The sequence below is a fragment of the Cetorhinus maximus genome, chromosome 19 (assembly GCF_964194155.1).
Source record: "Cetorhinus maximus chromosome 19, sCetMax3.hap1.1, whole genome shotgun sequence".
Classification (NCBI taxonomy): domain Eukaryota; kingdom Metazoa; phylum Chordata; class Chondrichthyes; order Lamniformes; family Cetorhinidae; genus Cetorhinus; species Cetorhinus maximus.
The window spans coordinates 93,036,649-93,059,879 of NC_135897.1; the positions used below are offsets into that span (position 1 = coordinate 93,036,649).

At 47.6% G+C, this 23,231-nt stretch overlaps 1 protein-coding gene across 2 annotated transcripts in view; it reads left to right on the top strand.

Moving 5' to 3' along the window:
• slc2a2 (solute carrier family 2 member 2) overlaps positions 1-23,231 on the top strand; it is a 46,812-nt gene that overhangs the window by 9,074 nt on the left and 14,507 nt on the right. Inside the window, exons 3-7 of one of the 2 annotated variants that reach the window (XM_078564398.1) lie at positions 1,549-1,742; positions 3,848-3,972; positions 7,248-7,363; positions 10,350-10,512; positions 20,281-20,468. In XM_078564398.1, coding sequence (XP_078420524.1) covers positions 1,549-1,742; positions 3,848-3,972; positions 7,248-7,363; positions 10,350-10,512; positions 20,281-20,468 — 786 coding nt within the window. The remainder of the gene's footprint in view (positions 1-1,548; positions 1,743-3,847; positions 3,973-7,247; positions 7,364-10,349; positions 10,513-20,280; positions 20,469-23,231) is intronic. The other variant, XM_078564399.1, reaches the window with a different exon arrangement.

The window sequence follows — 23,231 nt, forward strand, 5'->3', positions numbered from 1 at the left end:
ACAGGATGTCTTACTGCAGCTGTACAGGACCTTGGTGAGACCACACCTGGAGTGTTGTGTGCAGTTTTTGTCTTCATACCTAAGAAAGGATATACTTGCCATAGAGGGAGTGCAGTAAAGGTTCACCAGACTGACTCCTGGGATGGCAGGATTGTCGTATAAGGAGAGATTGGGCCGACTAGGTCTGTATTCACTGGAGTTTAGAAGAATGAGAGGGAATCTCATTGAAACATATGAAATTCTGACAGGGATGGACAGACTGGATGCAGGGATGATATTTCCTCTGGTTGGAGGGGGGGTCTAGAACAAGGGGTCACAATCTCAGGATACGGGGTAGGCCATTTAGGACTGAGATGAGAAGAAACTTCTTCATTCAGAGGGTGGTGAACCTATGGAATTCTCTACCACAGAAGGCTGTGAAGGCCAAGTTACTGAATATATTTAAGAAGGAAATAGATAGATTTCTGGACTCTAAAGGTGTCAAGGGGTATGGGGAGAGTGTGACGTTGAGATAGAGGATCAGCCATGATCATATTGAATGGTGGAGCAGGCTCCAAGGGATGAATAGCCTACTCCTGTTCCCATTTTCTATGTTTCTAAAAGGTGATGGACCTTCTTCATGCACCATTGCAGTTTGTGTCTGGTTGGTGGAAGGGTTGGGGGTATGGGGTTGGGTGGGTGGTGAGGGTGTGGAGGGTGGAAGGGTTGGGGGTATGGGGTTGGGTGGGTGGTGGGGGTGTGGTCGCTGGAAGGGTTGGGGGTATGGGGTTGGGTGGGTGGTGAGGGTGTGGTTGCTGGAAGGGTTGGGGGTATGGGGGTGGGTGGTGTGGGTTTAGCTGGTGCTCCTTCATTGTTCTGTTAGTAAGGGAGATCCAGGGTGTTCACTGAGTGACATGCTGAAGGAATTGGCAATAAATGGCCAAGTTGGAGTGGTATATTTGACTCGGAGGGGAACTAGGAAATGATGGTATTTCCCCTGTGCGTGTAGATTGGTAGAAGTCGCGGGTTTTGGAGGGGTTCCTGAAGAAGCCTTCGTGAGTTGTTGCATTGGTCAAGATGCAAATCCAAACAAGAAGCATCAACTGCAAATAACAGCTTTGTGACAAGAAATGACACAAACCCCCCCCCCCCTCAGATCAGAAAATAAGAAGATTCGATGATTGAGGAGATTCTGTGTTCAAAAGTGTAATTGTGGCTTTCTCAGATAAGATAGAAACAGATAATCCTGGAAATCCCCAGTAGGTCAGGCAACATCTGAGGAGAGAGAAACAGAGTTAACGTTTCACGTTGATGATCTTCCATCAGAACGGAGTAAGGTTGGGGAGGTCCAGGTTTTAAGCAAGTGCAGGGTCAAGGAAAGGAGGAGGGGGGAGAAAGGGGAGATGGGAAGAACTGTGATAGAGTGAAGGACAGGAGAGATTAAATGACGAAAGGGATGATGGTGCAAGGCAAAAGGAGACGGTAATGAGGCAAAAGGAACAAAAGATGATTCTAGAGGAGGTGTAAATGGAAAAAGCAGAACCAATGTGACTTTCTCATCCTCTCCAGGTTATTGAGAAACATTATGGTCGTATCCTCAATATTGCGCAGAATGAGACAGTGGCTGGGAATCTCACGCAAGCAACCACACCACCCAAACATCGCAGCATCATCATTTACTGGACTCTATCCGTCTCCGTCTTCTGCATAGGGGGGATGTTTTCCTCTGTCCTTGTCGGATATCTAGCGGACAAGCTAGGCAGGTATGGAATTACATCAGGTCCACCATTGGCCTGAGCTGGAAAGGCAGAGAAGAAGATCTGTCCAATTTTGAACTGAACAGGACCAGTTTAAACCAATTATAATTTTGACCCTCTTTCCTAAACTACCCATGACCGCTCCCCCAGGGATGGCCCCACCCAAAACCATGTGATATATTTTCAAAATGGATGTTCGAGTTAGTCTTAACACATCTGAGCAAGAGAGGAGGTGAAACGCTTCCCTGGGTTCCTTACTGGAAAGGCATGTCAAAGATCAAAGGTTGGATTTGGGTGGATGATTCTGTGGTTGAGTAACTGATACTGGTTGCCGTGGTTACTCTGTGAAGAATTTGCGGTTGGCAGAGATCAAAAGGGAAATTTGAACCAGGACACAGAGGAGTTAATGAAAGGTGGAATATTAGAAACATGTTTTCAATCTTTCGGATCATGCCAGTGATCACAGAAACAAAAATGCTTGGCCATCAGTTAGTGCTGCCCATCAATAGAATCTGACAGCAAACGTAAACATGGGCTTTGAGCACACGTGTGTAAAATGGGATATCGTGGAGCACAATAAATGCCCCTCCAGGATTGGGCAGCACTAATGTTAGATCTCAATTGTTAATGCCTGATGTCCTCTCCTACTAAAGCTGCCCCAACAAGTATGGGGCATATTCAAATGTCAGTTGTGGCTCAGTTGGTAGCACTTTTTTGACTCTGAGTCAGGAGGTTGTGAGTTCAAGCCCCACTCCAGGGACTTGATCACACAATCTCGGCTGGTGCCCCCAGTGTCAGGGCTGAGCGAGCTCTGCACTATCAGAAGTGAAGTCCTTTGTGTGATATCTCAAATCGCCCACCCTTCTTGGTGAATGTTAAGAGATTCCATGGAATTAGTTCTCCTGATGTCCTGCCCAATATTTATGCTCAACTGACATCACTAAACATTATACAGAAAAGGATATTTTTGCAGAGCTATGAGGAGAAAGCAGGGATTGGAATGAATTGGATAGTTCTTTTAAGTGATGGCACAGCCACAAAGGGCTGAGTGGTCTTCTTCTGTGCCCTGTAATTCTTTCTGTCATTGGTTTCATTGATGTTTGTGGGAGCTTGCTGTGTGCAGCTTGCCTGTGTCGTTCCCTCCATTACACCAGTGGCTACATTTCAAAGAGGCTTCATTAGTTGTCAAGCACTCTGGGATGCACTGAAATTTTTTAATATTCTTTCATGGGATGTGGGCGCCGCTGGCTAGGCCAGCATTTGTTGCCCATCCCTAATTGCCCTTGAGAAGTGCCGGTGAGCCCCTTCTTGAACTGCTACAGTCCATCTGGTGCAGGTACACCAACAATGGCTTGCTAGACCATTTCAGATGGCAGTGAAAAGCAGCCACATTGCTGTGGATCTGGAGTCAGATTTCCTTCCCTAAAGGGCATTAGTGATCCAGATGGGTTTTTATAACAATCAATGATAGTTTCATGGCCACCATTACTGAGCCTAGCTTTCAATTCCAGAGTTTTTTTATTAACTGAATGAATTTAAATTCCTCCGGCTGCCATTTGAACCCATGCCCCCAGGGCATTAGCCTGGGCCTCTGGATTACTAGGCCAGTGACATTACCACTACGTCACCATCTCTTTGGTGAAAGGTGCTGTAGGAGTGCAAGTAATCAGAGAGACGGAGATTTAAGGTAATAGGCAAAAGAAAGCCAAAGGAGAATTTAAGATTTTTTTTTGTGTCATGACTTGTTAAGGTCTGGAATGCACTGCCTGAAAGGGCAGTGGGCAGATTCAATGGAAAAGTTTTGCAGGGTTATAGGAAAAGGAGCTGGTTTGATAGCTCGTTCAAAGCTTTTTCCAAAAAAGGCACAATGGACCGAATGGCCTCCTTCTGTGTTGTATGGTTCAATGAAACACCCTAGGTGTAAGCAAACCTCAGTGGTGACTTGCACTCTACAGATCTTGGCCTTTCACCCAAGTTTTTCAATTTAAAAAAACAAACATGGATACCCAATCTCACCACTGTAATGGGAGTGTAATATCCTCTTTGTAAAGGGGCTGTTTCAATGGGGTTACATTGAAAGAAGTAACTTTAACATTTGACTCTCTTTCTAGACTGAAGGCTATGTTAGCTGTGAATATCTTTGCAATAGTTGGTGCCCTTCTAATGGGACTGGCCAAGTTGGGCCCATCACACATCCTCATCATTGCAGGGCGGGCTATCACTGGAATTTATTGTGGTAAAGTATAAACACTCTTGGCAATTTCTCTTCCATGACTAGTAACCTTAGCAATTTCCATATCATCTTTGAAGATTTCCTTGTAATAAGACCATAAGACATAGGAGCAGAAATTAGGCCATTTGGCCCATTGAGTCTGCTCCGCCATTCAATCATGGCTGATAAGTTTCTCAACCCCATTCTCCTGCCTTCTTCCCGTAACCTTTGATCCCCCTGCCAATCAAGAACCTATCTATCTTGGTCTTAAATACACTCAATGACCTGGCCTCCACAGCCTTCTGTGGCAATGAATTCCATAGATTCACCACTCTCTGACTAAAGAAGTTTCTCCTCATCTCTGTTCTAAATGGTCTTCCCTTTATTCTGAGGCTGTGCCCTCGGGTCCTAGTCTCTCCTACTAATGGAAACATCTTCCCCATGTCCACTCTATCCAGGTCTTTCATTATTCTGTAAGTTTCAGTCAGATCCCCCACTCATCCTTCTAAACTCCATCGAATATAGACCCAGAGTCCTCAAACTTTCCTCATATGTTAAGCCTTTCATTCCTGGGATCGTTCTCGTGAACATCCTCTGGACCCTCTCCAGGGCCAGAACATCCTTCCTAAGATACGGGACCCAAAATTGCTCACAATATTCTAAATGTGGTCTGACCAGTGCCTTATAAAGCCTCAGCATCGCATCCCTGCTTTTATATTATGGTCCTCTCGAAATAAATGCCAACATTGCATTTGCCTTCCTAACTACCGACTCAACCTGCAAGTTAACCTTAAGAGAATCCTGGACTAGGACTCCCAAGTCCCTTTGCACTCCAGATTTCTGAATTCTCTCCCCATTTAGAAAATAGTCTATGCCTCTATTCTTCCTACCAAAGTGCATGACCTCACACTTGCCCACGTTGTATTCCATCTGCCACTTCTTTGCCCATTCTCCTAACCTGTCCAAATCCTCCTGCAGCCTCCCCGCCTCCTCAATACTACCTGTCCCTCCACCTATCTTTGAATCATCTGCAAACTTAGCCAGGATGCCCTCAGTTCCTTCGTCTAGATCATTAATGTATAAAGTGAAAAGTTGTGGTCCTAACACTGACCCCTGTGGAACTCCACTAGTCACCTGCCGCCATCCTGAGAAGGACCCCCTTATCCCCACTCTCTGCCTCCTGCCAGACAGCCAATCTTCTATCCATACTAGTACCTTGCCTCTAACACCATGGGCTCTTATCTTACTGAGCAGCCTCCTGTGCGACACCTTGTCAAAGGCCTTCTGGAAGTCCAAGTAGATAACATCCATTGGCTCTCCTTTGTCTAACCTACTTGTTACCTCCTCAAAGAATTCTAACAGATTTGTCAGGCATGACCTCCCCTTGATGAAACCATGCTGACTTTGCCCTATTTTACCATGCACTTCCAAGTATTCTGAAATCTCATCCTTAATAATGGACTCTAAAATCTTACCAACGACCGAGGTCAGGCTAATCGGCCTGTAATTTCCCGTCATTTGCCTCACTCCCTTCTTAAACAGGGGGGTTACATTCGCGATTTTCCAGTTCTCTGTGACCCTCCCTGACTCCAGTGACTGATAAAAGATCACCACTAATGCCTCCACTATCTCTTCAGCTATCTCCTTCAGAACTCTGGGCTGTAATCCATCTGGTCCAGGTGATTTATCCACCTTCAGACCTTTCGGTTTTCCTAGCACCTTATCCTTGGTAATGGCCACCATTCTCACCTCTGCCCCCCGACTCTCTTGAACTTTGGGGATGTTACTCGTGTCTTCCACTGTGAAAACTGACACAAAGTACCTATTCAGTTCCTCCACCATTTCTTTGTTCCCCACTACTACTTCTCCAGCATCATTTTCCAGCGGCCCAATGTCCACTTTTCTCTCTCTTACCCTTTATATATCTAAAAAAACTCTTGCAATCTTCTTTTATATTACTGGCTAGTTTACCCTCATATTTAATCTTCTCCCTCCTTATTTCTTTTTTAGTTGTTCTCTGTTGGTCTTTGTAGGCTTCCCAATCCCCTGGTTTCCCACTGCTCTTCGCCACATTGTATGCTTTCTCTTTAGCTTTTATGCTGTCCCTGACTTCCCTTGTCAGCCATGGTTGCCTCGTCCTCCCTTTAGTATGCTTCTTCTTCCTAGGGATGAATTTTTGCTGTGTCTCCCAAATTACTCCCAGAAACTCCTGCCATTGCTGTCCCACTGTCTTTCCTGCTAGGCACATCTCCCAGTCAATTCTGGCCAGCTCCTCCCTCATGCCTCTATAGTTGCCTTTATTCAACTGTAATAATGTTACATCTGATTCCAGCTTTTTCCTTTCAAATTGCAGGGTGAATTCTATCATATTATGGTCACTTCCTCCTAAGGGTTCCTTCACCTTAAGCTCCCTTATCAAATCTGCCTCATTATACATCACTAAATCTAGAATTCCCTGTTCCCTAGTGGGCTCCACCACAAGCTGCTCCCAAAAGCCATCTCGTAGACATTCCACAAATTCCTTTTCTTGGGATCCACTACCAACCTGATTTTCCCAGTCTACCTGCATATTGAAATCCCCCATGATCACTGTAACCTTGCCTTTCTTACACGCCTTTTCTATCTCCTGGTGTATCTTGTGCCCCACATCCTGACTACTGTTCGGAGGCCTGTACATAACTCCCATTATGGTTTTTTTACCTTTGTGGTTCCTCAACTCTACCCACACAGATTCTACATCATCTGACCCTACGTCGTTTCTTGCTATTGATTTAATTTCATTTCTTACTAACAAAGCAACCCCACCCCCTCTGCCAACCTGCCTATCTTTTCGATAGGTTGTATATTCTTGGATATTTAGCTCCCAGTCCTGATCCCCTTGCAGCCATGTCTCCGTGATGCCCACCACATCATACCTGCCAATTTCAATCTGCGCCACAAGCTTATTTACCTTATTTCGTATACTGCGTGCATTCAGATACAACACCTTCAATCCTGTATTTCCCATCCCCTTAATCTCTGTTGCAATGCCAGTTGGTTATAAGGAGAACTTGCTATGGGTCCAGAAGAAGTGTCAGTTTACTCCAGGGATGTGACTTTATATTTTTAACTTTGGCTCTTATAGAGATGAAAAGATTCGACATAAACTGTGTAAGACCTTGCAGGGTGAGACTGAGGGTTGTCACATTGATGTTGACCTTGGCATGAGTTCCATTAAAAGGATCCTTTAACTTTGGGTGCCATTGTTGTTTGAATGCTTCATGGAAAATCAACCAAGATCTCTTTCAACCCCCTTCTAGGTCTGTCTACAGGATTGGTGCCCATGTACATTGGGGAGATCTCACCCACCAGTTTGCGAGGAGCACTGGGCACTATGCACCAACTAGCCATTGTCATCGGTATCCTCCTTAGCCAGGTACAGCATTTCAACAAATCTTCAGCCCACTATGGAATTCGAACAGGAGCAGCAACCACAATTAAGATTGATTAACCAGCTCTCCCACCTTACAAACCACATTCCCCCACAGATGAGAAATTTCTCACTGTGAGAAATTAATCATTCCAATTTATTTTGCCTTGTTCGTTTTCGCAATATGGGCATTTATTGCCCATCCCTAGTTACCCTTGAGGAAGTGGTGGTGGACCTTCTTGAACCACTGCAGCCTGAGTAATGAAGATGTCCCCGCAGTGCTCTGCGATAGAGAGTTATTAAAATATCATCGAGCCTAACAGCATGGAAGGAAGCCATTCAGGCCGACGTGTCTGTGCCACTTGCCCCCAGAGTTAGCTTGATCTGTATGGGCTAACTTCCTGTCATGTTTTGGAAGTGTGGTGTTTTTTTCGGGTGGCGGGGTTTGGTGAAGGTGGGGGTGGGAGCAATGGCAGGGATGAGGGTGAAATGAAGTTCCCAAACTATGTATGCTGAATGGTGTGTCACTGATTCAGTCGGAGCACGAGGATCCCAGTTACCATCACAGGACTCTATTCAGTCAGCTGTTGTTAGGTTGGATGGTAAGACAAACAGTGACAGCATCGTGTGGGATAGTGAATTGGCAAATCAGCAAGAATTCTGAATGCTGGTCCAGGGGAGTTCTCCCCGGTGTCCTGGACCAATATTTATCCCTCAACTAACCTCACTAAAAAAAATAGATGATCTGGTCATTATCACCTGACTGGTACTGGGTTCTTGCTGTGTGCAAATTTGCTGCTGTGTTTCCTGGATTACAACAGTGACTCTACTTCAAAATCTATGGCCAAGGACATGGTAACAGGACGCCTAGTAATTGATAATGTCATTAAGCAGAGTCTGCCCAGGTTAGTGAAAGGGAATTTGTGTTTGTAAAATCTGCTGGAGTTTTTTTGAAGGTGTAATGAGAAGGATGGATAAGAGGGAACCAGTGGAAGTTGTGTATTTAGATTTTCAGAAAGCACTTGAGAAGATTGAAAATGTTGTCAACTGTGATGGGGATAGTCTTGAACTTCAAAAGGACATAGACATGTTGGTGGATTGGGCAGACAAGTTGACAGATGGAGTTCAATGCAGAGAAGTGTGAGGTGATTCATTACGGTATGAAAGATATGGTGAGACTGTATAAAATAAAGGTGCAGGAACAGAGGGACATCAGTGTATACGTGCATAGGTCATTGAAGATGGCAGGGCATTGTGAGAGAGGCATTAATAAAGCATAATAGTGGGCAGGAGATTCGGGACATCGGGCAGGGAGCTGCCCCGGGGAGCTGAAGAATTTTAAAATCAAGAATAAAGACTTTGAAAATCTGAAAAAAAAAATGTCCCCGCATAAGACTCACCCACATGAACAGAAACATGTTAAAAATCCTGCCCAAATTTTTATATACGCTTTATTTAAATGTGGAAACCTCATCCCGCCCATTGATGAGGTTTCCTAAAAAATCCAAAGGCCCCGTCAGCCCACCAACCATAATGTTCGATTGGCAGCGAAAAATACATGTTAATTAATTGATTAATGGCCTTAATAGGCAGCTTAATTGTCGGCGGGCGCGTTTCCAACTCTCGCATGCGCCCGCCGACTGACATATCGCGTGGGTGCGCAATGACGTCAGGACGCTTGCCCGACATCATCGCACGCTATTTCACACTCGGGCATGTCGGGCGTGTGCCCACACGCTGGGTGAAAAAGCCTGCCCACAGTAGCTTAGGCTTTACTAAAAGCATTGAGTACAAGAGTTAGGAGGTCATGTTAAACTTGCATAACTTGCACTAGTTAGGCCTCATCTGGAGTACTGCTTCCAGTTCTAGGCGCCATACTTGATGAAGGATGTGAAGGCATTGGGGAGAGGACAGAGGAGATTCACAAGAATGATTCCCAGGATAGAGAACTGTAGCAATGAGGATAGATTGGAGAGGTTGGGACTGTTTTCCTTGGAGATAAGAAGGCTGAGAGGAAACCTGATTGAGATATTTAAGATTCTGAAGGGTATGGACAGGGTAAATAGTGAGAAACTGTTCCCACTCAAGAGAACATCAAGAACTGAAGGGCACAGATTCAAAATAATTGGCAAAAGGAATAAATGTGATGTGGGGAAAAGTTTTTTCACCCAGAGGGTGGTTGGAGTCTGGAACAAACTTCCTGAAAGGGTGGTGGAGGCAGGTTCGATCGAGGCATTCAAAAGGGAATTGGATTGCTACCTGGAAAGAGAGAATGTGCAAGTTTACAGGGATAAGGCAGGGGAGTGGGAGAGGTGGAATGCTCTTTCAGAGAACCAGTGCTGAGTCGATGGGCTGAATGGCCTCCTTCTGTACTGTAACAATTCTGTGATACTGTACCACACAAGACTTTATGACACAAAATCAGTACTCATGGGAGTGAGGGAAATATATTAGCATGGATTAAGGATTGGCGATTGGTCGAAAAACAGGAATAAAAAGAATATTTTCTGGTTGGCAGGCTGTAATTACCGGGGAATGGCAAGGATCAGTGCTGGGCCCTCAACCACTTACAACCTGCATCAATGACGTGGATGTGGGGACTCAGTGTAACATATCTAAGTCTGCTGACAATGCAACGTTATGTTGGTGAAGGATGCTGAGGCTGTAGAGTAATATTGGCAGGTTGGGTGAATGGGCAAGAACATGGCAGATGGAGTATAATATCCACTTTGAAGTTATCCACTTTGGCAGGAACAATAAAAAAAACCTTTTTGATTGGTGAGAGACTGGAAAATGTGTGCATCGAGAGGGACCTGGGTATCCTCGTACAGGGATAACAAAAATGAGGTCAAAGTCTCAGAAGAATGGGTTGACCATTTCGGGCTGAAATGAAGAGATTTTTTTTTCACTCAGGGGGCTGTGGATGATCAGTCACTGAGCGTATTCAAGACAGAGATCGATAAGTTATTTTCTTCTTTCTCTTCTCTGGCAGGTGCTCGGTTTGAATTTTCTGCTAGGCAATGATCGACTTTGGCCTTTAATTCTTGGCCTGTCAGGTCTGCCGGCCATTCTACAGATCATCCTGCTGCCCTTCTGCCCCGAGAGTCCTCGCTACCTCTACATCAAACTTGGAAGAGAAGAAGCAGCGAGGAAGAGTGAGTGAACAGCAAGCACAGGGCGGTACCGAGGGAGTGCTGCACTGTCGGAGGGTCAGTACTGAGGGAGTGCTGCACTGTCAGAGGGTCAGTACTGAGGGAGTGCTGCACTGTCAGAGGGTCAGTGCCGAGGGAGTGCTGCACTGTCAGAGGGTCAGTACCGAGGGAGTGCTGCACCGTCGGAGGGTCAGTACTGAGGGAGTGCTGCACTGTCAGAGGGTCAGTACTGAGGGAGTGCTGCACTGTCGGAGGGTCAGTACTGAGGGAGTGCTGCACTGTCAGAGGGTCAATACTGAGGGAGTGCTGCACTGTCGGAGGGTCAGTACTGAGGGAGTGCTGCACTGTCAGAGGGTCAGTACTGAGGGAGCGCTGCACTGTCAGAGGGTCAGTACTGAGGGAGTGCTGCACTGTCAGAGGGTCAGTGCTGAGGGAGTGCTGCACTGTCAGAGGGTCAATACTGAGGGAGTGCTGCACTGTCGGAGGGTCAGTACTGAGGGAGTGCGGCACTGTCAGAGGGTCAGTACGGAGGGAATGCTGCACTGTAGGAGGGTTAATACTGAGGGAGCGCTGCACTGTTGGAGGGTCACTACTGAGGGAGTGCTGCACTTTTGGAGGGTCAGTACTGAGGGAGTGCTGTACTGTCAGAGGGACAGTACTGAGGGAATGCTGCACTGTCAGAAGGATAGTACTGAGGGAGTGCTGCACTGCCAGAGAGTCAGTACTGAGGAAATGCTGCATTGTCAGAGGGTCAGTGCTGAGGGAACGAAGTACTATTGGAGGGGCAGTACTGAGAGTTGCAGCACTATCGAGGGTCAGCACTCAGGGAGTGCAGCACTACTGGAGGGGCAGTACTGTGGGAGTGCTGCACTGTCGGAGGGGCAGTACTGTGGGAGCACTGCACTGACAAAGGTGCCGGTCTTTTGGATGAGGCGTTAAACCAAGGTCCTATCAGCCCTCTCAGCTCAATGGAAAAGATTCCACAGCACCACTTCCAAGTGAACATGGGAGTTCTCTAATATTTATCCCTCAAGTAACCTCACCAAAAATCAGTCATCTGGTCATTATCACTTTTTTGTTCATGGGAGCTTGCTGTGCACAAAGTGGTAGTTTGGTTTCCTACATTAAAACAGTGATTATTGTTTGAAAACACTTGACTGGACATTCTGAGGTTATAAAAGATGCTATAGAAATTAAGTTCTTCCTCTCTGTTTCTATCTTACAAAGTGACACTTGGAATTGGGTATAAGTGGCCAAGTTTGGGAGATCATCTTACAGGCTCATAATCCTGGCAAGCCCCCAAAGGCAGATATTGAGTGAAGTGGGGAGCAGAGGAACAAATGAACAAGGGTTGGGTTCTGGGCTGATGTCCCTAGTTACCCCCTGGTATGATGGTCTCCATCCTGAGATACAGTCTTACCGGTTGTCGGTGAGCCTGTGGTGCCTTGTCCAAGTTGCTCTTTGTTCCATCTTTTACGAGCCATCCTAATCTGGAGCCACAAATGCCTGAAGAAGGCCATTCAGCCCATTATGCCCGTGGTGGTCACCCCCCTCCCAGGAGTCCATGGTCTGATGTCTGCTATGTTTTTGAACCATGAGGTTGCTGTTGTAGGGACAGAGGCACGAGGGTTTTTTAAATTCTTTCACGGGATGTGGGCGTCGCTGGCTAGGCCAGCAATTATTGCCCATCCATAATTGCCCTTTAGAAGGTGGTAGTGAGCCGCTGCCTTGAATTGCTGCTGTCCATGCGGTGTAGGTACACCCACAGTGCTGTCAGGGAGGAAATTTGACCCAGTGACAGTGAAGGTGATGGAGGGAGTGAATGTTTAAGATGGTGGATGGGGAGCTGATCGAGTGGGGGCTGCTTTGTGTTAGGTGGTGTTGAGCTTCTTGAGTGTTGTTGGAGCTGCACTCATCCAGGCAAGTGGGGAGTATTCCATCACACTCCTGGCTTGTGCCTTGTAGATGGTGGATAGGCGTTGGGGAGTCAGGAGGTGAGTTACTCATCACAGGATTCCCAGCCTCTGATCTGTTCGTGTAGCCATAGTATTTATATGGCTAGTCCAGTTCAGTTTTGGGTCAATGGTAACCCTCAGGATGTTGATAGTGGAGGTATTCATCGATGGTAATGTCATTGAATATGAAGGGGAGATGATTAGATTCTCTCTTGTTGGAGATGGTCATTGCCTGACACTTGTGTGGTGTGAATGTTACTTGTCACTTGTCAGCCCAAGCCTGGATATTGTCCAGGTCTTGCTGCATTTAGACATGGACTGCTTCAGTATCTGAGGAGTTGCAAATGGTACTGAACATTATGCAATCATCAGTGAACATCCCCACTTCTGACCTTATGATGGAAGGAAGGTCATTGATGAAGCAGCTGAAGATGGTTGGGCCGAGGACACTACCCTGAGGAACTCCTGCAGTGATGTCCTGGAGCTGAGATGACTGACCTCCAACAACCACAACCATCTTCCTTTGTGCTAAGTGCGACTCCAACCAATGGAGAGTTTTTCCCCTAATTCCCATTGACTCCAGTGATGCCACACTCGGACAAATGCTGCCTTGATATCAAGGGCAATCACTCTAACATCACCTCTGGAGTTCTGCTCTTTTGTCCATGTTTGGACCAAGGTTGTAATGAGGTCAGGAGCTGAGTGGCTGTGGGGGAACCCAAGCTGAGTGTCAGTGAGCAGGTTATTGCTGAGTAAGTGCTGCTTGATAGCACTGTTGATGACTCCTTTCACCACCTTCAACATTCACTGCCTCCACCATCTTCACTGTCACTGGGTCAAGTTCCCTCCCTGACAACACTGGGGATGTACCTACACCGCATGCATAGCAGCAACCATCTCAATCACTCGAGGACACTACCCTGAGGAACTCCTGCAGTGATGTCCCGGGACTGAGATGACTGACCTCCAACAACCGCAATCATCTTCCTTTGTGCTAAGTGCAACTCCAACTAGTGGAGAGTTTTTCCCCTAATTCCCATTGACTCCAGTGATGCCACACTCGGTCAAATGCTGCCTTGATGTCAAGGGCAGTCTCTCTAACATCACCTCTGGATGTTAGTCCATCACATATTCACTGGCATCTCACTCACTGCCAGCTCAAGGAATGTCACCACCCATTGTCACACACATACCCTTACATCCACATCTGGCCTCATCTCCTCTGGAGACTGCCTCCTCAGCCCTCATCATCTGGAGGCCATTTGCACAGATCAACTTGTGCCCCCCCACACACCCTGGGATACCCCATTTCCCCAGTACAGCCCTCGCCCTGCAGCCTCTTCCCTTGCCTGAGGTCACTTCTTCCCCTTCGTCAAGTAAGCCCTAGCCCCGCAGCCATTGAAAAGCCACCCATATATGTCAGGTCTGGTAGGTAGAGACCTGCCTGTGAGCCCCCCTAAAAGCGACGTGGTGCTGCCTGTGAAGCCTGGTGCTGATGACTGTGTGCTTCCTGAAGCAAGGTAGGCCTTGAAGTCCTGATAGGAGTGCAGCCCACCAGGAGCACGTTGCTTATGTGCTGTTGTGAAACATGTCGGTGTGTTTTCCTGCGGACGTGGATGGACGATCCAGTTGGTGGAGGTGGGGTGCGGAGGGGACAATTCCAGCGGACAGGCCTAATAATGATATATAGATGTTGTACAATGAGGTTCCCAATGTCCGATGGTGGGAGAAACATCCCGCCATCGACGGGCTGAGCGGACGATGGCAAAAACTGGCTTCATGTCGTCGTGAAACCGATGGTGCAAATATTTGCCCGCTCATGCCACTGAGCATGCCCAATGCCGGCGGGCAGGGCAAATCCCAGCCCTAGTCTAGCAACGATGTCCTTTAGGACTCGGCCATCTCGGTCAGCAGTGGCGTTGACAACCAGTCTTAGTGATGGACATTGCAGTCCCCCCACCCAGAGTACAGTCTGTGTCCTTGCCACTCTCAATACTTCCTCCAAACAGTGTTCAACATGGAGGACATCAGCGTCAACACCAGCTGAGGGGGGTGGGGAGGCAGTATGTGGTAATCAGCAGGAGGTTTCCTTGTCCTGTTTGACCTGATTTTATGGGACTTCATGGGGCCCATGCTTAGGGCTCCCAAGGCAACTGCATCCTGAGTGTATACCACAGTGCTGCCACCTCTGCTGGGCCTGTCCTGCAGGTGGGACAGGACATACCTAGGGATGGTGATGGTGGTGTCTGGGACATTGTCTGTAAGGTATGATTCTGTGAGTATGACTATGTCAGGCTGTTGCTTGACTAGTCAGCGGGACAGCTCTTCCAGTTTGGTACAAGCTCCCAGATTTTGTAAGGAGGATTTTGCAGAGTTGACAGGGCTGAGTTTGCCATTGTTGTCTTGGTCAATGTTGGGTGGTCTGTCCAGTTTCATTCCTTTTAGACTTCGTAGCAGTTTGTTACAACTGAGGGGCTTCCTTGGCCATTTGAGAGGGCAGTTAAGAGTCAACCACATTGCTGTGGGTCTGTGAGAATGGCAGATTTCCTTCCCTAAAGGACATTAATGAACCAGATGGGATTTTACAATAATCGATGATAGTTTCATGTTCATCATTACTGAGAATAGCTTTTCAGTTCCAGATTTATTAATTAGATTTAAATTCCACCAGCTGCCATTGTGGGATTTGAACCCTTGTCCCCAGAGCAATTAGCCAGAGGCTCTGGATTGTGAGTCCAGTGAAGGGTAAAGGGGAATTGCCCAATCTCAATGCATTGAATCACGCTCCTGCTGGTAAATGCAGGAAAGTGTGGGAGGGGGTAGGGGAGGGATCTAGAATCAGTCTCCAATGTGATGCCCCACATGGTGGATGATTCCATGTTCTCTCGAGCTATCTAAAGAGCAGTTATTTGGGGGAGGCTGCAGAGGCTTGTACAATGCCATACAATCCCATGCAGCGTGAGTCAGCAACCTTTGAGGGAAAGAGAGGGGAGGATGGGGAGGAACAAATTGTTGGGACCACAGAGAGTGAACAGGACGTCTTGAGCACATAGAGAAACAGGTCAGAGCATCGCCTGAGCATTGATCAGTGACAATCAGCCCCCAACAATCTATAAACACAGAACTTTCCTCTATAAAAGAACTTTATTTAGAAACCGTAGATCTGGACTGGTGATGACATGGATCCGGGTTGAGTGAGTACATTCAGGGTGCGTCACAGTAACAGGATGATGTTTGTAATTCATTACCAACGTGTTTGACGAGTCATGCTGTCAGCCCGGATTGGCTGAGCACGGGGGCTTGTCGAAGGCACAGCAGAGGCTGGGCAACAAATGTTTAATCTGGCACTGAGCTCCAATTAATGTGTGGAAATATTTGTGTGTACAAGCCTCTGTCTTTTGCCTGGGAGGGACTGGGGGTGGAGGAAATGAGCAGGTGCCTGTTTCTGGATTATTTCCCCTTAAGCCCTGCTCTCCATCCTAAGGTGCAGTTCAATCGGTTGCCGCTGAGGCTGTGGTGTTCTGTTCAAGTTGACCCTTGATCCTTCTTTTAAAAAACTGCATGCCTTGTTTGCAGACTTTAATACCTGTTTGGTAATTCAGATGTACCCTGAGCATGGACTAAAGACAAGGGTGGGCTTGATTTTCCAATCTGTGCCTCCCCAGTGGATAGGAGTTCCTGCTGACTGCCAAGGCTTGTAAAGTAGAAATGTACAGCACAGAAGGAGGCCATTTGGCCCTTTATGCCTGTGCTGCCTGTTTGAAAGAGCGGTTGTGCTTATTACCACATCCCCACTGTTTGTCCATAGATGTTCCTCATCCCTAAGTTCCTGGCCAACTCCCTTGAAAAATTATTTATGGGATCAGCTTCAACCAGCTTTTTAGGCCGTGTTTTCCAGGTCCTGACAACTCTTGAGTGAAAAAAAAGTTCTCACCTTCCCTCCGGATCTTTTCCGAGTGATTTTAAATCTTTTTCTCTGGGCCGGTGGGCCCGACCCGCTGGAGCGTGAAAGGACACACGTTAACTTCGGCCGAGCGCGCTGATGTCAACGCGCAGTCTCGCGATATTTCGCTAGGTGGGCGTGCAAGGGAGTCCGAGGTGTGCCCGCCATTAATGAAGAGGCCAGTTAGGGCTCTCGAGACACCGATTGTCTCCGCGTTTACGTAGCCCGTGCGATTTTTAGGCCATCGCACGGGCAAAACAGGCTAAAAAGGGCAGGCGGGCAGACCACAATTTGCAAATCTCATCCATGGGCAGGATAAGAAAGGTCAGCAGCGTTGTCAATGTGAGTAATGAGGGGTTTTGGAGATCATGTGCTGCTGGTTGATTGTGTGAACTGGACAGCTCCATCTCGCTTCAGAGCTGCATTCTGAGCATTTCCAGGCTTCATTTCAGGCCTCATTGGTGTCTTCCAGGCCCCCGGAGGATTCAGACCGTGTGGGCCCATCCGTGTATCAGACAACCTTCCATCACCCTGATTGGGGATTGTGGTCTCCGCTGGAGGCACCTCCTCTGAGGGGGAAGAGAGGGGCAGGAGGGAGAGGAGGCCGGGTGTCCCTATGCAGCTTCCAGGGGAGGGACCTGTGGGAGGAGAGGCGCAGGCACAAGGTGAGGGCAGGGCCAACAGATAGTCCAAGGCAGAAGGGGGCACAGAAGACGCCACTATCCTGCTGCTAAGGTTTACAGGAGGTGATGCAGCTACCTCAATATGCCCGAGGTGCAATGCCGAAGGAGGCTCCGCCTCTCCAGGGAGACTGTGACCTCCATTTGTCAGATGATCGACCCTGAGATGAGCTCTGACTGTGAGGGTGGACACCCCACGCCAGTGTCTCTGAAGGTCACAGTGGCCCCCAACTTCTATGCCTGGAATTTCCCCCCCATACCTCTCTCGTTCTATACTCCCCTTTAACACTCTCCTCAAAGCCTAACCTGCCTGCCCTAGTATCTGCATATGTGGCTAGGTGTCAAATTCCAATCACCCTCTTGTGAAATGCCTGGGGATGTTTTGCTACATTAAAGGCACTGGGTAAATGTAAGATCCTGTTGCTTAGAGGTTGTATCCATCCCCAGATTGTCCACAATTCTGTGAAATTCCCTTGTGTTTTAATGGTGTGATTTTATTGGGGGGAGGGAGGGATTGGAGGGACAAAGGTGGAGGATGGGGTTTGGCAAATGCCCACTATCTCGGGATTTAAGTTCACTGCGTGGAGTCCATTTAAATTGCTTAGAGCAGGCCACTCCTAGTTACCAACCCAGAACTGTGCTCACACAAATGCTGTTGGAAAGAGGCTGCAAAACAATCAGCCTCAGTACCAGGGATAGGAAATGGGCAATTCAGACAGGGTTCCTATTCATGGCCAAACTGCTGCAGGGAAGGGCATGTCGCAGGAATGTTAGGTGTGGGCGGTGATGTGAGAGGGCAGGGTGGTTTAGAATCTGTCTCTGATATGATGCCCCACATGGTGGAATATCCCATGCTCTGTAGAGCTACCTGAAGAGTGGTTATTTGGGTGAGGTCACAGAGGCATTGCAGGCTCCCACAGAATTGTGGCATTGTGAGTCAGCACCCTTGCGAGCAAGAGAGGAGAGGGCAGGGAGGTTGGGACAGGCGAGAGACAATACGAGGCCTTGAACACACAGGGAAACAGCTCAGGGCATCGTCTGAACATTTATTAATGACAATCGGCCCCCAACAATCTATAAACACAAAATATTCTTCCACAGGAGAAGTTTATTTTGTAACTTTAAACCCAGGCTGGAAATGGTTCCCATGGGAATGACAAAACTCCAGGTTGAGTGAGTGCATTAAGGATAATCTGTCAGTGTCTGTGATTGGTCACTGGTACAGTTGACGCTCTGTGTTCTCAGCTCTGATTGGCTGAGCACAGGGGCTAGGCAGAGCTGAGGTGGGGTAAATGAGTGTTTAACCTGATATTTGGTTTCACTTTATTGTGTGTGTGGATGAGTTTCTATGTGCCTTTATTTAGATCTGTGTGTTTGTGATACCACATTGAAAAGGACAAGAAAGACCTGTATTTATATGACACCTCCCATAACCTCAGGACATCCCAAAAGCACTTTACAATCCACGAAGCACTTTTTAAAGTGTTGCCACTATTGGAATGTCAGAAATGCAGTGGCCAAATTGTGCACAGCAAGTTCCCAGGAACAGCAGTGGGGTAATGACCAGATCATCTGATTTTTGTGATGCAGATTGAGGGATAGATATTGGCCAAGACACTGAGGAGAACTCTAAAATAAAAGCAAAATACTGCGCCCGCTGGAAATCTGAAATAAAAACAGGAAATGCTGGAAAAACTCAGCAGGCGTGGAGGGGGGAAAATGAATTAATCTCTTTTCACAGATGCTGTCAGACCTGCTGAGTTTTTCCGGCATTTTCTGCGTTATTACTGAGGAGGACTCCCCTGCTCTTCTTCAAATGAGGCCACAGGGTATGGCTTTGCTTGAACAGCTCGTCCAGAAGGCAGCGCCTCTGACAGTACAGCACTCCCTCAGTGAAGTGTGTTCGTAGCTTCGCAATCTTCCCTTAGAAAATGGTGGAAACAATGGGAGGACCCAGAAGATGGTTAACATCCGCATCACAGACCACCATATATGAACACTTCTTCCCTGTCCTTGACCATCTTTCTCCCAGGGAGGGTTAGCACTATACAGCGGGAGGGTATTTTGGACTCCTACACCACATACAATGAGTGGAAGAGGGGGAGGCAGTTGCGGGATGGGGATGGGGGGATGGAGTGTGGGAAGAGGGTAGTGTGGGTTTATCCACGTCCACTAGCTACCAGGCACAAGTATTCCTCTAGATGTCAATCGCGAACTCCTAACTTTCTAACCCAGGGATGGGATGGCAATCACTGAGCTAGAACTCAGCTCTACTTTTCTCACCTGCTCTAGTTTGTATTTAAACAAGTAAAGAAGGTCACCCTGACATAGATCCCTCGAATAGTCTAATGTCAACGTATCTTTGGCTTTGTATGAAGCAACTTGCCTGGTTCTCATTAATTAAAGGGAATCATTTGATGGGAGGCAAAGCGCAGACACAGTTTGGATTAGAGAGATTTTCAGCAGAGTGATGAGGTGGGTGCAGCTCCGAACTGCACAATCCCCTTTCGGAATTCCCTGAACTTTTAACGACATCTTAGAAACATCTTAACTCATTAAAACGCGGAAAGCAGTTTTAAAATGGATTCAGAGTTCTGATTGGGAAGTTTCTTGAGCCCCAGCTCATAAAATATAGAGATTTCTATAGTGCCTGGCACAGTCTCAAGATGTCTCAAAGCATGTTACGGGCACTGTAACACTTTGGAAGTGTATTCAGAGTTGTAGTGTCGTAAAAAGCAGCATTGAATTTGCACAGAGTGAGCTCCCATGAACAACAATGTGATCATGACCAGGTTACCCCTGTTTATTTAAATTGAGGAATAAATATTGGCCCAGGGCACAGGGGAGAGCTTCCCTATTCTTCTCCGAATAACATTATCTCTTGCCTCTGAGTCATGAGGTCATGGGCTCAAGTCCCACTCCAGAGACTTGAGCAGAAAACCTAGACTGACATGGTCTTGTGTCAGTATTGCGAGACTGCTGCACTGTCAGAGATGCCATCTTTTGGTAGACATGAGTGACACGGCATGGAGGCCACATCTGCCCTCTAATGTGGATGGAAAGGATCGCATGGCAATTTTGGAAGAAGAGCAAGGAGTTCTCACCAGTGCCCTGGAGCCAGTATTTATTTATTTGTAGGTCTGTTCTGTCCTCTGTACTGATCTTGACGATGAAGTAATTCAACTCTCGCCAGGTTTGAAAAGATTACTGGGGACATCTGACATTGACAAGCATATTGAGGAGATGAAGAAGGAGAAGGAGGATATCCAGAAAGAGAAGGAGGTGTCCGTGATGCAGTTGTTCTGCTCTTCCAGCTACCAACAGCCCATCGTCGTTGCCTTGATGCTGCACATATCCCAGCAATTCTCCGGGATTAATGCGGTGAGTGATAACATCTCCACTGGTGAATGATTCGCTCATCATGTCGATGCTGAAGATTGAAACACATTGTTATTTCAGGCACTCAGTTCCTCATCAAACACTCCCAGGCACAGCTCGGAGTTAGGTATAGAGTAAAACTGCCTCAACTTTGTCCCCATCAACACTCCCAGGGCACGTACAGCACGGGGTTAGATACAGAGTAAAGCTCCCTCTACACTGTCCCCATTAAACACTCCCAGGACAGTTCCAGCATGGGGTTAGATACAGAGTAAAGCTCCCTCTACACTGTCCCCATTAAACACTCCCAGGACAGGTACAGCACGGGGTTAGATACAGAGTAAAGCTCCCTCTACACTGTCCCCATTAAACACTCCCAGGACAGTTCCAGCATGGGGTTAGATACAGAGTAAAGCTCCCTCTACACTGTCCCCATCAAACACTCCCAGGACAGGTACAGCATGGGGTTAGATACAGAGTGAAGCTGTTACTTGTATACATTAAAGTTGAGTATATACAGGTGGAGGGCATCGATTGAATGATTACTTGAGGACATAACCACTACACTTCTGTACCTGTCTGGATTACTAGTCTGGTAATATAACCACTACACTCTGTATCCCTCTGGATTACTAGTCCAGTAAGATAACTGCTCTATCACTGTGCTCATTTGTCCTTCTATGGTAATTAAATGGCAAAGGATGTAATATTCTGCTCCAAAGTGGCAAACATTACTATTAGATTCCATCTGGTCGTTGGTGGTGATAACAGTTTGTACTGTTGGTGCTACCTCTCCTTTGTTTTGTGACAAAACTCAGCTGTATATTTGAAGCATTAACCAGTGATTGCCACAATGTATAATTTATTGCAGTGTTGAAATTGTCCCTGAAAGTCTGCTAATTCAGCATTGACATGGGGTCACAGACACTGTCTCACACCAGAGATTCCTGCCTGGCATATTTAACCTTTGGACTGTTGGCAGTTCCAGAGATTTGGGTCTCTCCCTGACCCAGTTGGCTTCTGGAAGCTTCCAGCTTATGGTATAACGTAGAATTTACAGCACAGAAAGAGGCCATTCAGCCCAAGTGACCCATGCTGATATTTAAGCTCACTCCTCTTCTACTCACCTTATCATCATATTCATCTATTCTTTTCTTCTTCATGTGTTTATCCAGATTGTTTCTAAATGTATCTGCACTATTCACCTCAACTACTCCCTGTGGTAGTGCATTCCACATTCTCACTACTCTCTGCATAAAGAAGTTTCTCCTGAATTCCTGATTGGATTTATTGGTGACTCATTGTAAACTGACAAGTTTGCAATGAGAAAGGGACAGGTTCCATCAATGCTGTTCTGAAGAAGAGTAATATGGACTTGAAACGTTAACTCTGTTTCCCTCTCCACAGATGCTGCCAGACCTGCTGAGTTTTTCCAGCATTTTTTTGTTCTTATTTCAGATTTCCAGCATCCGCAGTATTTTGCTTTCATTATAATGGTTCCTTCAAAACTGCTCCTCAATTGCACAGATTTTGATAATCACTCCCTCACCTCCCGAGCATCAAACCTACCTGTAGGGTGAAGCTGCCCTTTGCTGTTTGGTGAAAATGGGCATTAGTGGTGGAAAAGATTAAATGGGTGGGATGTAAAACAGGCTGCTCATTCACTATCACCCATTTGGCACTTCCAGGTATTTTTGACCAGATATAGCCCAACCCTTTTTGAAGTGTAGTCACAGTTTGGTGGAGGTGCTGGTGTAGTGGTGGTGTTGCTGGACTAGTAATCCAGGGGCTGGGAGGAGGAGCAGCAGAGAGCCCCCTCTCACACCTGAGGGGCCTGAAGTCTCACCAGCATCACACCATCTCTGCCAGGCAGGCACCAGCGCAGATACTAGCACCTCGGTCGGAATTAGAACATCGGCTAGTGTCCCGGGGCACAGCGGTGAGGGCACTTCACAGCCGCTGGAGGAGCTGGCAGAGACAGAGAGTGCCCATGGCGCCAGCAGTCGGAGGACTGCAGGGGACCAGGCACATGCTCAGTCGGTGCCTGGTGATGTGTCTCTGGATTCGTCCACAACGCAGCAGGGGCAGAGAATGCGGCCGGGTGTGCGGGAGTATCTGGGGGAGATACATGAGGCTATGCTTGGCTTGGTCTCCGTGGTGGAGGAGTCTACACTGACGATTGCTGAATGATTGCTGAGCCACATGTCCAAGCGCCATGTGTCCTCCATGGAGAAAGTGGCGACTCTCATGGAGAGGCTCCTTCAGGAGACCCATAAGGGCTTCCTAGGGATGCGCTCTGACCAGCAAGCCCTCACACTGGCATTGACCTCAGCTGGTCAGTGCCAGTGTGGGAGATGATCTGGGCATCAACTTTCCCAGCTTGGTGCCCATCCATCCACAGTGAGCAGGGAGGTCCAAAGCGACCTCCCATCGGCGCAGCAGCTGCCTGTCGTCTCTGTGGGTTCCTCTCAGGGTGCTCCGGATGAGGGCAGCAGTTCCTCCGCCTCTCTCCCAGTGACTGTTGCATTTGGTGAGGCTGCGACGACTGGGGAGATGCCAGCTGTGGAACTGGCAGCTCCCTCCCAGACAGGGCCAGCACAGGCTCCACGCACCAGAGGACAGCTGCCAAGGTCACCGAGGCCAACAGGACAGCAGAGTCAGCAGGCTGGCTCAGATACCACTCCGAGTGAGGGGTCAGCGCCAAGACGTAGCACCCAGAAGCGTCCACTGTGTCCCCCCTTTCCAGCACAAGATTGTGGAGAGTGC